At 43.7% G+C, this 13,986-nt stretch overlaps 1 protein-coding gene across 1 annotated transcript; it reads right to left on the bottom strand.

The window, feature by feature from the left end:
* Positions 1–11,398: 11,398 nt before the first annotated feature.
* On the bottom strand, positions 11,399–13,698 carry LOC127348710 (protein FAR1-RELATED SEQUENCE 11-like). The gene is made up of 4 exons (XM_071829224.1): positions 12,727–13,698; positions 12,563–12,634; positions 12,334–12,456; positions 11,399–12,241 (listed from the first exon to the last, which is right to left on the bottom strand). Exons 1-4 carry the CDS (start codon positions 12,913–12,915, stop codon positions 11,399–11,401), a joined length of 1,227 nt encoding a protein of 408 aa, XP_071685325.1. The 5' UTR covers positions 12,916–13,698.
* Between the last annotated feature and the right edge of the window lie 288 nt (positions 13,699–13,986).

Raw genomic sequence — 13,986 nt, 5'->3', positions numbered from 1 at the left:
ACACACGCTTTGCATTTGTAAAGAATCATACACCAACATAGTAGCCTTTTTTCAGCTACACACTCACACACACTAGAATTTTTCACGTACACACATCAATTTCGTTGAAGATTTTTTCAGGTGCACACACACACTTTGCATTTAGTCAAGTAGTTCAACCCATTTACAAAACCGTAGTATCAACATACACACTTCACAGAACATAGATCTATCTAGGGTGTGTTTGGGGCAGCACCACTCCAATCTATCTTCGGCTTCTTCTCCTCTGGCCACTCGTCCCAGTGGCCCCCACGAAAACGAGGAGGGCTTGTTTGATAACACATGGGAAAACTCCAGGACGCGGCAGTCCAATATTCATGCCCATCAGTGATGCGAGTGTGTGTCCACGCTTCATCCCCACTTGGGCGCTTGGTGCCAGCCAATTCTTTTCCTTTGCTGCTGCTCGATGAAGAAGCCTTTGTGCCGCCCGTTGAACTGGGTTGCAATGCAGTTGGTGTTGCTTGCGGAGGTAGCCGGTGGCGCTGTCCATAGTTGCATTGACGGATTATATGGTACAGTTTGTACGCCACAAACCCATCTCTGGCTGCATACTCCAGATTAATTTCATCGAGGGGATTCTTCTCCCAGAACTTGTGCTGGACAGATGGGAATTCTTTCTTCATTCCTTTGTAGCTCATATCGATGAGTGCGGCTGCCATGTCAGCCATCCCAGTCCTGTCGCGTTCAAGCTGGAACAAGTCCTGCAGATCGATGTGGTACTCAATTGGTATCTCAATATTCCAACTTCGCTGCATTGCTATTCTGTCATTTCTGATATCGACGCTAGCAAAGTGGACACCACTGCGTAGGAAATCCATGAGTTTGGGACACCACGGTTGGCTACTGCTCCACCATAAAAATGGAAAAGATTAACTGGTAAAATATTGTTGGGAAAAAATGCTGAAATTGAGTTGTGAAATGCAATGAAATTATGTGATAATATTTCATTCCTACGTGTCATTTAACATTTTTTGTCTGAACTTGAATGGAAGTACATATCATGGTTCATATCAGTACATTCAAATGGATTTAGAAGTTCAGATTTTATCCTTAAAGATGAATGAGTACCAGTACTATGTTTGTGAGGGGGATTTACCATAACTACAGGCACATGAGTAACTAAATAACAACTAAGTAACCACATCAAAAATATCAAATCACAGAAATGAACTAGCATGAAGCATCAAATCAAGATGATAGAGGTTATGTAAAACCGGGTTTCATATTTCAAGTTTGCAAGAGCCACTGTAAAAATCAAATATACATACCTTGACCATTGGTAGACCAATACGTGATCTTTCATCGCCAGTTGGACGACGGCGATCCGATAGTCACCTTTGTACTCCGGGTCGCAGTACTCGAAGTCCAGGCCCATGAACTTGTATTCATCCTTGCTCAACCACTGCTCGTACATGTCCACAATCTCGGCTGCTTTATGGTTGTCGTCGGTGTAGACAACCTCAATCTCAGTTTGATGTGCGACAATCTTCCGGATTTCAGTTTTGTGACTGGTAACCTCCCATTCCTGATCCGTGTCACTGCTCTGATTGCTAACCTCCCTTTCCTGATCCATGTCAGTGCTGTGATTGCTGAACTCTCTTTCCTGGTCCATTTGGAGAGGTAGACGAAGAGGGCAGTGTGGAGAAAGAAGGAGAAAGAAGGGGAGGGAAGATGAATCGGTGGGAAATGCCTTTATGAGAATAAATGGCAAATGAGCAGGAGAAAGAAGGGGACGGAAGATGACTCGCTGTGAACTGCCCTGCACAAAAAATGCCAACTCCCCAGCCGAAATTAAATCACGTTATGTGGGAACACACCGAAATGGGCTACCTTTTTACGCGGGCCCTGCACAGCTTGAAGCTACGCAATATGGCCTAGATTTGGTGCATGATGACGCCACTTTTTATGCAGTGCTTATGTGATCGATTAATAGCAAACACCACTATTTCATGACAATAAAACATGCGTAAATCATTATTGAAACATAATATGCAGCACACACTAATGTCATGACAATAAAACATGCGTTAACAATTAATCAAACATAATATGTAGCACACACTAATGTCCATGTTTCATGACACAGTTGTCATGTGTAAGCATTTAAAATACGTGGTGATTTCATAGTTGATCAACTAGGAGCTTCAGACCACCCTCCTTGCTACCACGAAACCAGAATATGTAGATGTCACCAACTTGCATCTTATTTTGCTTCACAACATCCATCCAATTTGAGGTAATCATGGCAGTTTTCCCTACTTTGCTCAAGACCATCCTAACTTTAGCAACTTTTCTATTCCTGGAAAAGACTTGAATTTCGGATGGTAATTTCAGATTCTTCACAATGTACTCCATGGTGTAGGCCTTTGAGAAGTACTGCAAAAGGAGTCAATGAGCAATCATTTGTTAGCAAAAAAATTTGACATACGCTTGGACAGTAATGATGGCTTATGATTTATTCAAAAATTGATTACCATTTTGGCTTTGCCCTTGATGATGATTGAATTTTTTATGGTGAAGACATAGAGGGGTCTACTTGGGTTGTGCTTACAAACTACACGCTTCGATCTAGCAAGTTGTTCATCATCCATCTCCACCAGATTGGCAAACACACGAAGGAGTCAAAATCTGCATTCCCCATAATTCCTGGACCTGAATGCATAATTTTGGATATTAATGAACAATAATATATGTACTGAAACATTTTTGTTGGAAGGATCATTCTTACCTCTCATAGTAATTCTTTTCTGCGCATCCCCAGGAGCAACAACTTCAGGTACGTGAGCGTCCATGTTCACCTTCATACCATTACGAGTGATCAAACATAGTTATAAAAAATGCATTTAATGTAACATTCATGATGATCTATGACATATGTTACATGACAACTTCAATAGTATGACCTCAAAATGTACAAGATTCAATCTTTTAGTACTGCATGTTACTGTAGCAGATCTAGGTGTTGTCGACAAATAGACGAGAATCTGATTGCGAGCATCGTAGCAGATCTAGGTGTTGTCGACAAATAGATGAGAAACTGATTGCGATTCTCGTAGCTAATGTAGGTGTTGTCGACAAATAGATGACAAAAATGAATGCATATTAGGCCCGGGACATCGGATGAAAAACAGATCTAACATGGCGCATGTACTTGGGCAATAATTGCTGCAGCCTAATGTATGAGATCTATGTGTTGTCGACAATTTGATCAATTGTCGAAACAACCGCACGGAGAATAGAGGGGAGATAGATGAGCAACGAGAGGGAGATAGATGATCTAGTTCCGGACGGATATGCATAGGGTTTTATCATACCTCTCACCGACGACAGCTCCACAATGGTACGCAGGGTTCTGAGGCGGCGACGGCAAAAAAATGGGAATAATTTATCAGGCAATCCCACGATTAGGGTATAAGAAAGCGTTGAGCTTGTATATAGGTGCGGGATGGGCCGTCAGGCCATTATTTTTTAGCTTTTCAATTTGGGTAATACTGGGCCACCGGAACTATTAAGTTATCCTAATGCGGCCCGACTGACTCAACTCATTTATATTTTTATTCTGTAATTTTGTATTACAACATAAAATTGGTACACCTATGCACAATTCAGTGCAGACATAGCTACTGTGGAGAGGAGGGCAACCAAGGCGACGCAAAGTGCTCAAAGATGCAACCACCAGCATTCCGAAGCCATCAGCAATTTTCTCGGCACAATTATGCAGATGACAAGTTGCACCAGATGATGCATATGGATGTAACATGCAACCACCATCATTCCAAAGGCAAGACATAGCTAAGCATCAGCACACCAATACATACATTATACTTAATTACATAACTTAGTTCCACACATATTCACAAAATAAGACCATCAATATAATAGATGGTCACACTAGGTAAATAACTTAGTTATTTACAAAACTAACTTTGTTCAACACTCATTACTGACATAGTTCAACGCCATAAAGCAAAAGCAACAACATCACATCAGTCCACAACATCTAGGCATCATCCTCGACAGAGAGCACCACCAGCAGTCCATAATGCTGTACCCTAATCTGCCTAGAGGTGCCAGAGATGGCTAGCTCCTCGGCATGCTGCCTCAGATGATCAAGCTTGCCACCCTTCGGCTTCGACCTGTGCCATGGACAGAAGTACTTCCCACGCTTCTTGAAAGGCAGGTCCCCATTATGCAGCTTCTCCAGGAGCTTCCTTTTGAATGACCCCATGTTCCTGCTGTCAACCGACTCCGCAGAATCCTGTGAGTCATACTAGACAAGAACAATGTGTACAAATTACAATTACAGATGCAAACCAAACAAAATGAAATAGATGGAAGGGTACACAACTAAATATATTGCTCACCTCCAGCGAGCCATCAGATTCCTCCAAGTCCTGGTATGGACCATCCACGAGCACCACCACCTCCTCCTGGTTTGCAGCATCAGCATCGCAGGTTCTTCCTCCTCCTGGTTTGGTGGAGGCACAGGTTCCACCACCTCCTCCTGGTTTGCTGCATCTGCGATAACAGTTCTTCCTCATGCTGGTTTGGAGGAGGCACAGGTTCCACCACCTCCTCCTGGTTTGCTGCATCAGCAGATGTGAGTTCTTCCTCATGCTGGTTTGGAGGAGGCACATGTTCCACGTCCTCCCGCTTCCTCTTCCTAGACCCTTCGCCAACCTACATACCAAAAAGATAAATCCACACATTAATCCCCTCAAGGAAAAAGTCATCAAAATAGTTTGCATACCAAAAAATCAAAAAGGAAACAATAATCCATATCATATTTAACATTCTTTCATTGTATCATCTTATGTATACTCCTAACTCCTAAGTCCTTATTATTAATTACAAACAAGTAATGGTAATCATGTCATACAGAAATGCTTTATTTATTATTCTGTAATAGAAATGATTTTGATCAACATTTATAAGTTGCTGTATTTTCCTACGGCGCAGTAATTAAATTTGATAATAAAGTACCGAAACATGGAATTTATAAGCTAGGTTATGTGGACCATATCATGCAATTAGTAGTACCTATTGCAAAAGTAAAATACTTAAAAGGGTTAGACCTAGTGTAAAAACTAAGAATCACTATCATGATTTGAGATTCTAACTTGTGTTATGCATTTGTAATCAGGCATAGTTCATTTACATCAACTACTCCCTCTGATTTGTACAATAGAGATCCTTGTGCAACTATCCAGCACATGAACAAAATGAACAAACATCACGGCACAGCATAGAACATTAGTTAAGCTCCATAGTTGCTACCGTGATAACGTCAGAGTAAACCCCGAGCATAACCTACCCAGTATCAACATTATCAGAGCAAGTAATTAAGATGTTGTTTGGATAAGGTAGCCTGGTAGACCCGTTAATCCACAGGGAAAAAAGGGGCAGAACGAGCAGTTACCTCCATATGCAAGTCCGGCTTCACCTCCGAGACGTCGCCGGACGCCGGCGCAGCGAGCAGATCCGGCACGGCCTTCTCCGCCAAGGACGACGAATCCTCCTCCGCAGATTCCTCCGCGTCCAGATCCGCCCGTGCCGCGACCACCGGGCCGACGACGACCGACCCGATGACGAGAGGCATCGACGACGGTGGACCTCGCAGCGACCGCCGTAATCTTGGACTCTCCACCACCGCCTTCGCCTCCAACCGCCTCCGCCGATGCAGCAACATCGACGGCCGCCAAGTTCTCCAGATCGTCCGCGCCAACTGCTACTCCCGCAGCTTCCATCGCCGCCGAATCGACTGGATCGGCGATGCGAAAACCTAAACTACCGGCGGAGCGAGGTAGATGGAGAGGGAGAGGGGTTTTTTGGCGGAGAGATTCTCGGAGAGGTGGGGAACGGGGGGAAATGGCCGCAGATGTGGGAGACGAAGCTTTTATATGCGCGGACGCCTCAGGTCCCTCGCCAGGTAGCTTTACACGTCACCATAGCCTCCTCTCCCTTGCCACGTTGCTCTACAAGTCATCGGTTTAGGAGCTTTTTTTTTTTTTTTTTTTTTTGAGAAACACAGTACAAACGCAGACGCTCATATACACGCGCATACACTCACCCCTATGAACGCACACACGCACACCCTACCCCTATGAGCACCTCCAGAAGACTGAGCCGGCGGATATGTTTGCCAAACATTACTTCAAATACATGATTAATATTTGTATTAGATTAGTATCATTATAAAGTGTATTTTCAATGTGAATCCAACGATACTATATACATATATTATAATCAAGATTTTGTTACTCAAATTTTAGGGGAAAAGTTTGTATTGGCGCGTGCACCTTATCCCTAGTATCGGCACCTCCCAACCATGGGATCACCATGAATGCAAAAACCAACCTAGAAAGAGAAATTAAAAAAGGGTGGGGCACACCAGCATGCACAAGTGTGCCAAATATTGGCCCCATCCAAGGTGGTTGGGTATGTTTTAGGCCATGGTAGACCCATTTTGACCCTAAAACCCTAGTATCGGCACCTCCCAACCATGGGATCACCATGAATGCAAAAACCAACCTAGAAAGAGCAATTAAAAAAGGGTGGGGCACACCAGCATGCACAAGTGTGCCAAATATTGGCCCCATCCAAGGTGGTTTGGTATGTTTTAGGCCATGGTAGACCCATTTTGACCCTAAAACCCTAGTATCGGCACCTCCCAACCATGGGATCACCATGAATGCAAAAACCAACCTAGAAAGAGCAATTAAAAAAGGGTGGGGCACACCACCATGCACAAGTGTGCCAAATATTGGCCCCATCCAAGGTGGTTGGGTATGTTTTAGGCCATGGTAGACCCATTTTGACCCTAAAACCCTAGTATCGGCACCTCCCAACCATGGGATCACCATGAATGCAAAAACCAACCTAGAAAGAGAAATTAAAAAAGGGTGGGGCACACCAGCATGCACAAGTGTGCCAAATATTGGCCCCATCCAAGGTGGTTGGGTATGTTTTAGGCCATGGTAGACCCATTTTGACCCTAAAACCCTAGTATCGGCACCTCCCAACCATGGGATCACCATGAATGCAAAAACCAACCTAGAAAGAGAAATTAAAAAAGGGTGGGGCACACCAGCATGCACAAGTGTGCCAAATATTGGCCCCATCCAAGGTGGTTGGGTATGTTTTAGGCCATGGTAGACCCATTTTGACCCTAAAACCCTAGTATCGGCACCTCCCAACCATGGGATCACCATGAATGCAAAAACCAACCTACAAAGAGCAATCCAAAAAGGGTGGGGCACACCACCATGCACAAGTGTGCCAAATATTGGCCCCATCCAAGGTGGTTGGGTATGTTTTAGGCCATGGTAGACCCATTTTGACACTAAAACCCTTGTATCGGCACCTCCCAACCATGGGATCACCATGAATGCAAAAACCAACCTACAAAGAGCAATTAAAAAAGGGTGGGGCACACCAGCATGCACAAGTGTGCCAAATATTGGCCCCATCCAAGGTGGTTGGGTATGTTTTAGGCCATGGTAGACCCATTTTGACCCTAAAACCCTTGTATCGGCACCTCCCAACCATGGAGCATCCACTAGGTCTTCCAAAATATCTAAAAATGAAAAATATCTTCACATTCCATGATTGTTTGTGTTACATACCATGTCTACAAAATTTGAGGTGATTTGGAGGAGGTCGAAAAAATCACTTGCTTAAAAAATGGGGATAAAGTTATACCAAACGGTCCGTCGTAGAGCAAGTGAATTTTTCGACCATCTCTAAATCACCTCAAATTTTTTTTATAGGCTCCCATGTATGTAATATCAATTATTAATAAAAAACATTTAAAAATTAAGTTTACAAGAATATTGTGGGGTACACCATGGTTAGTTGCACCCAGACACCCGAAACATAGGGTTTTAAGCGGAAACATGCATTTTTTGGGTAAATCAGGTAGATGGGCATGCTAGGGTGAGGCCACACTTGCACATGCCTGCACCATTCACTCTACAAGAATATTGGCCCCATCCAAGGTGTTTTCTCTATTTTAGTGCAAGTTAGACTCATATTCACCATAAAACCCTTTTCGCCACATCCTAATTCAAAAATATTCATAATGATAAAAATATCATCACATTCCATGTTTATTTCTGTTACATACCATGTGTGAAAATTTTGAGGACATTTGGAGGAGGTTGAAAAATAGGTTGCTTCAAAAAATGGGGCTAAAGTTCCGAACGGATATGCATAGTAGCCTTTTTTCAGCTACAAACTCACACACAGTAGCATTTTTCAGGTACAAACAAAAACACACTTCCATTTCATCTGAAACCACATTTAATTTTTCATCCACACACCGAAACACACTTGCATGATATTTTGACATGACCACATCATTGGAAATAATTTTTTCATCTTGACATTTCCAATTACACACCTGACTAATTTGAATATGTTGCAAATAAAACAACTACTTGAAATGCTTGCATATTATTCCTACTACTAACCCAAACATTGCAACACACATTGTTGCTAGAAAGCAAATAATATTGTCCTTAGACTTCAACACTTTTCTCTGCATTTTCAATTGTATCTTCAAGGTTTTTTCTTTGTCTTCATTTTCGTTCTGCACCTTGTTGATCTTCTCGGATAGTTGCCCTATCACATATCTTTCTCTTCCTTTCCATTCACTGTCAACCCACTCTACATACGCGCATGTATGTATTCCCTGAAAGAAAACATATCATATGAAAACATAGCATATAAATAAAGTTCAAACATGAAATTATATGGTTTGAAAGTATACCTCATATGGACAACCCAAAAACCGTCTTCCAGTGTCGTAACCGTCGTTGCAAACACGGCGAGCAGGGAACACCGAGTGGCCACACCTGTTCTTTGTGTTCTTCTCAATACCGTAGTACAATGGATCAAACTCGTACTGCGGCAAAACATCAACAAACTGAACCATGCCTTCGTCATCATCCTATATTTCATCATAGCAGATTATGGGTTATGGAAGAATTCTTTTATAAAACAGCAAATAATCAGGTACTAACCGGCTCAACTAGGGTATGTGCTGCCGCAGTCTTCATCTTCCCTCTGTTGTAATGCACAACAGATGTAACCTTCGCCCATCCGTGGTCGCCGTCCATCGGATCCGCTCTATCCGATGAGTTCACGATCGCGTGCAGCCGCCGATCACCCCCGCGGCGAGACATAGGCAACACAGACGAACCCTAACAGCGAGTTAGGGAACACTTTGTTAAATAGAAACGGCCCATCGAGTTAGGCTTTATATTTAATTGGGCCGCCAACTCTATCGGCCCAAGACATGCTATACCCACCACGTAAAGCTCAACATCCACGCATGCAAAAAAAATTGTTGGTTTATTATTTTAACATCATTTAGGAAAGATAATTCTTTGTGTTATCACAAATTTGTAATGGAATCGAAAATATTACGATTTATTGTGAAACATTATAGGAAAGAATAAAACTATAGTACAGAGAACCAACATGAAAGCAAACAATAATATAGAAAAAATTGAAGAAAAAAACAGGATACATAAAAGAGAAGCCACCGAGTAGAAATCAGCTTTACAAGAATTGAGTTAATTGACTCATAAAAAGAGAACATAGTTCAGTACAAATCACTCATAAAAACATAATAAACACAGTAATCCTTCCATGATTATTGAAGTTCAGCAAAAGAACATACAATTTCACATAAAAAGAGAGAGGTAGTTCAAATAGTCGCGACGATTACATAGATTAGCACAAAAGACACCAGAGTGAACATATCCACCACTTTACAAACAGTAGGTTCATCGTCTGAAACTTAAACCCCTACATCTATAAGAGTTGCCATTCAACATAAGATGATGCATGAGTCCACTGCTGATGCCGCCAGTACATATATAATGGTAACAGTTCTTGTACTACCTGCATTGGAAATTACATGCTAATTATAAAATGCTACTTTTGTTGAATTATGTAAGTAGGACAGCTTGTAGGCACTCACTTGTTGTTAAGTTTGCATTTCTTGCTGCGCCGGTTGTGACCTGGCTCTTTGCAAGCCCCGCACTTAATTTTGTGCTCGTCGTACGATAGAGGTCTTCCATTTTTAGACTTGGGACGGTTGTCATCATCTGAATTATGTGTACCTTTGCTCGATACTTTAATAGGATCCTGGACCTTAACCATGTTTCCTTCTCGGTCCTCCACATGTTCAACTGCTAATGAGCTTAGACAAATCGGAACAGCACCCACCGTACCCTCCTTGTCGTACTCAATCGCCTTTGCTATCACGTCCTTTAAACTGTCTCAGAATCGAGCCCAAAGTGTTGGGTGTTTGCATGCTGCATGCATAGCTTGCGAGGATAACACACCGACCTTGCTATATTCAATTCTATCCGCTGTACCTGACCAACCTACTCCAAACATATCACTCGTTCGCCTAGCGAGGCAGTCCATTTCTTGCGTCTTTTGATAACCGACGAAGAACACAACACTTTGGAATTTCAGATATTTGCGAGAACACATAGAACATGGAATATATGTTTGCAAGGGAGTCCTTTTCGAATCATTCTCCTGCAGCTGCACTTTATAGTTTCTTTAGGATTTCCCGGTGTATATTCCACGGTGAACTGCCTCTTTGGTTTATTATGCCATGCCACGACAAAAGTTTCAGACCCACATCCCAGCTTTCTTTCCAAAGTCACTATGCCGCCAACTGACCTCAAATCTAGCTGCAATATATAGAAGTTTGCCGGCGTAAACACGTGGGTAGCAAATACCTCCAGATCCCTGCAGCTTGTTACGGGCACAGGTAATGTCTGTGAGGCCGTGCAGTCATCATGTGCCTCGTTCTCACGGATGCGGGTAATGCAATTCTCATAGTGCAATATCATGTCCACCAAAGTCATTTCTCCATCAAGGTGCAGGTGAAGGCAGGAATTCAGACTTTCACTCCGCTGGTTGCTCTTCATACCAAGCCAAAAACCCTCTGTCGAGAAAAAGCTGCAGCCCACAGTGCCTCTTCCTGTACATCCTCCTCAACCAAATTTCCGTGTTCTCTGTCTTCCATCTTTTAAAAAGCCTGCCATCTCTGCTCAAATTCGGCTATGGACGTGCTATAGTACAACATAGACCGGAACTGCCCAACGACTTGTGACTGAGATGGATCTTCATATTTTTTTCAACATGCCAAGAACATATGCGGTGCCAGACATCGGGAAATACAGTGCGGATTGCCCTAATCATCGCTGAGTCGGCGTCCGTAATTACACTCAAAGGCTTCTTCTGACACATTGCCTTCAGAAATGTTTGCAGCAACCACACATAAGTTTCTTCTTTCTCATACGAAACTATGGCACAACCAAAAACCGTAGTCCTACGGTGATTGTTCAGACCAACAAAAGGTATGAATGGCATACGATAGCGATTCATCTTGTACGTCTTTGTCAAACACAAGCACATCTCCATAGTCCTCATAGTCCTGTACAGACTGCGAGTCACACCAGAACATTCTCTTCAGCCGTCCTTCTTCATCCAAGTCATAGTCGAAATAAAAACTTGGGTCCTTCTCCTTTCTGCTGAGCATAATGCCTATGGTCGTGGCAGCATCACCCTTCGCAAGTAGTTTCCTCTTTTCCTTGCCGCAAAGGTTGTACAGATCCCGTCGGATGTACCCAACGCCGCCATACCATCCACTTCTGCTAATCATGGAATCCATTATGGTGTGCTTCCTAATACCTGCAGCTCCCATAGCTAAGATCTCAGCCTTCTGATGATCTCTGATTTTTCTATGCGACCAAAGAAAAGGTGTTTCATCCGCTCTTGCTAACGTATGACTGTGCTTGTCATCAAAACTATCAACATACCAGAAACCAAGTTTTTCATTCAGCTTCACAGTCATGTGCGCCTCACAGTTGCATCGAGACAGTGGTCTGAGCCTCCGGCTATGTCCCTCTTCGGTCATCAACTTTGGATCACGCTCACCTTCCCTTGAACACAAAAAACGCCTGTAACGCCTATGTTTCGTAACTTTTTTGCTATATCTGACCTTATCCAATCTGATGCTGAATCCATTATCGTTGGCATAGCTGTTGTAGAATTCGAATGCAGCTTCTTCACTAGGAAAAGTCATCTCCTTTATCATCATGTACAACTCTATCGTATCCTCTGCCTGACAAGCTTGACTGAGGTTCGCGTCATCACCATCATCAACATGGGACTGTCACATAAAAACATAGCAGTCAAACTCTAATTTTTTTATGTGGCTATTAAAAAAAATTTGGTTTCCACAAAAAATTAACCAATACGTACCTCATTGCTATTCGACGGCTTTGCTTCCACATAATTTTTGCCAACTACTGACTCATCATAAAAACAATTCTCCATGTCGGATTCACCATAATAGTCATACACATTTTCAAGTCCAAATATTTCCTGCAAAAATTTAAGACAACAAGTAAATGTACCTCATTACTGTTTCCCACTTTCTAATGGTAATCTCATTTCATTGCATATCAAATAACAATTACACTACATGTACCTCATTGCTGTTTTCATCCAACTCAACATCATCACTAATATCTCTCTCATAATCATTGTCAATGTCGTCCATCTACATATTCAATGATAACATGACAATGTTAAAACATTTATCCTTCTGCATTTGCTTTCCATGAAAAAATTGAATATATCAAATACACTTACATTAATAATTGCTTCCATCCCATGCTCTGAGCTCATGGAATTATCTGACCTTGAACCAACGAAAATATTCTCCCTCCCTGACAAAGATTCATTACCAAGCCCCGTTCTAGAATTATCTGACTCATCTCCATGAACTCCAATTCCAGGAACATTCTCTACCTCACAAACAACAGACATCGTCTCATCCATTTCCTAGCTACAACAAAAATCTCAAATTCAGTACATCCGCATCAAATTCTTTCACAAGTTAAAATGACCCAACAAGAGGTGAGTTATCATGTACGTACCTACCAATCGATCGATGCGCCGGCCGGAGTAAACCTACACCCACCACAGGGGTCGATCGATGCGTCCGAGGAGGAAGAAGCCGCTAGGCCACGCTCAAGGGCAAGAGGAGCCGGCCCTAACCCTAGCCGCGCTCGCCAACACTTATCTGGTTGGAGCGATCAACGGCGACGGCGGAGACGGCCGGCGCGCCAGCGGCAGATCCCACCCGGGAGGAAGAGGAACCCTACCCCCACCAGCTCGGTTGATGCGTCGGGCTCGCGCTAGGGTTCCAACTAGGAGTAAAATGCTCACGGCGATCGCGGCAACAGAAGGGGACGTGCACGACGGCGGAGACGGCCGGCGCGCCGGCGGCAGATCGATCCCTCCCGAGAGGAAGATCAACCCTACCACCACCAACTCGTGCTCGCGCTAGGGTTTCCGACGACGGAGGAGTACAACTTCTTCTCACGACGATCGCGGCAACAGAAGACACATGCACGACGATCGGCGAGTTTTAAGCGGATTAGATCTTAATTAACTGCTCACGTGATCACCTTTTTTTTTTTAAACGTCACGTACATATACCGTATCCATACATATGGGTATACACGGGCTGGATATGGGTTCGGGCTAGCCCAACGCTTAAAAAAAAAAAAACTCAATATGACCCCTCAACTTCACTTAGGGGGGAGCACCGGAGCATCCCTCGTGTAAGTGAGCGAGTGGGTGCGCGATGGGCAGGTGCCGTGCCGACGCGCCAGCCCAGGCATGAGTGCTCGCCATGAGCGCCGCGGCAGCTACAGGAGCTGGTCCTTTCGTTTTCTTCCCTCCTGGCTCCTGCGCCGGCGGCCCACCCCCTACAGTTCGCCGCAGTTCGCGCATCGCACGCGGTCCAGCTCCTGGTCCCCGTGCGCAGCTGCCCTGCCCTCGTTTACTTGCGCTGATCTAGCTGCAGCTAGCGGCAGCGCATGCGAGTTGCGCTCCTAGGGCCAC

Source organism: Lolium perenne, chromosome 4 (assembly GCF_019359855.2).
Source record: "Lolium perenne isolate Kyuss_39 chromosome 4, Kyuss_2.0, whole genome shotgun sequence".
NCBI lineage: Eukaryota > Viridiplantae > Streptophyta > Magnoliopsida > Poales > Poaceae > Lolium > Lolium perenne.
This window is presented reverse-complemented; position numbering and strand designations above follow the sequence as displayed.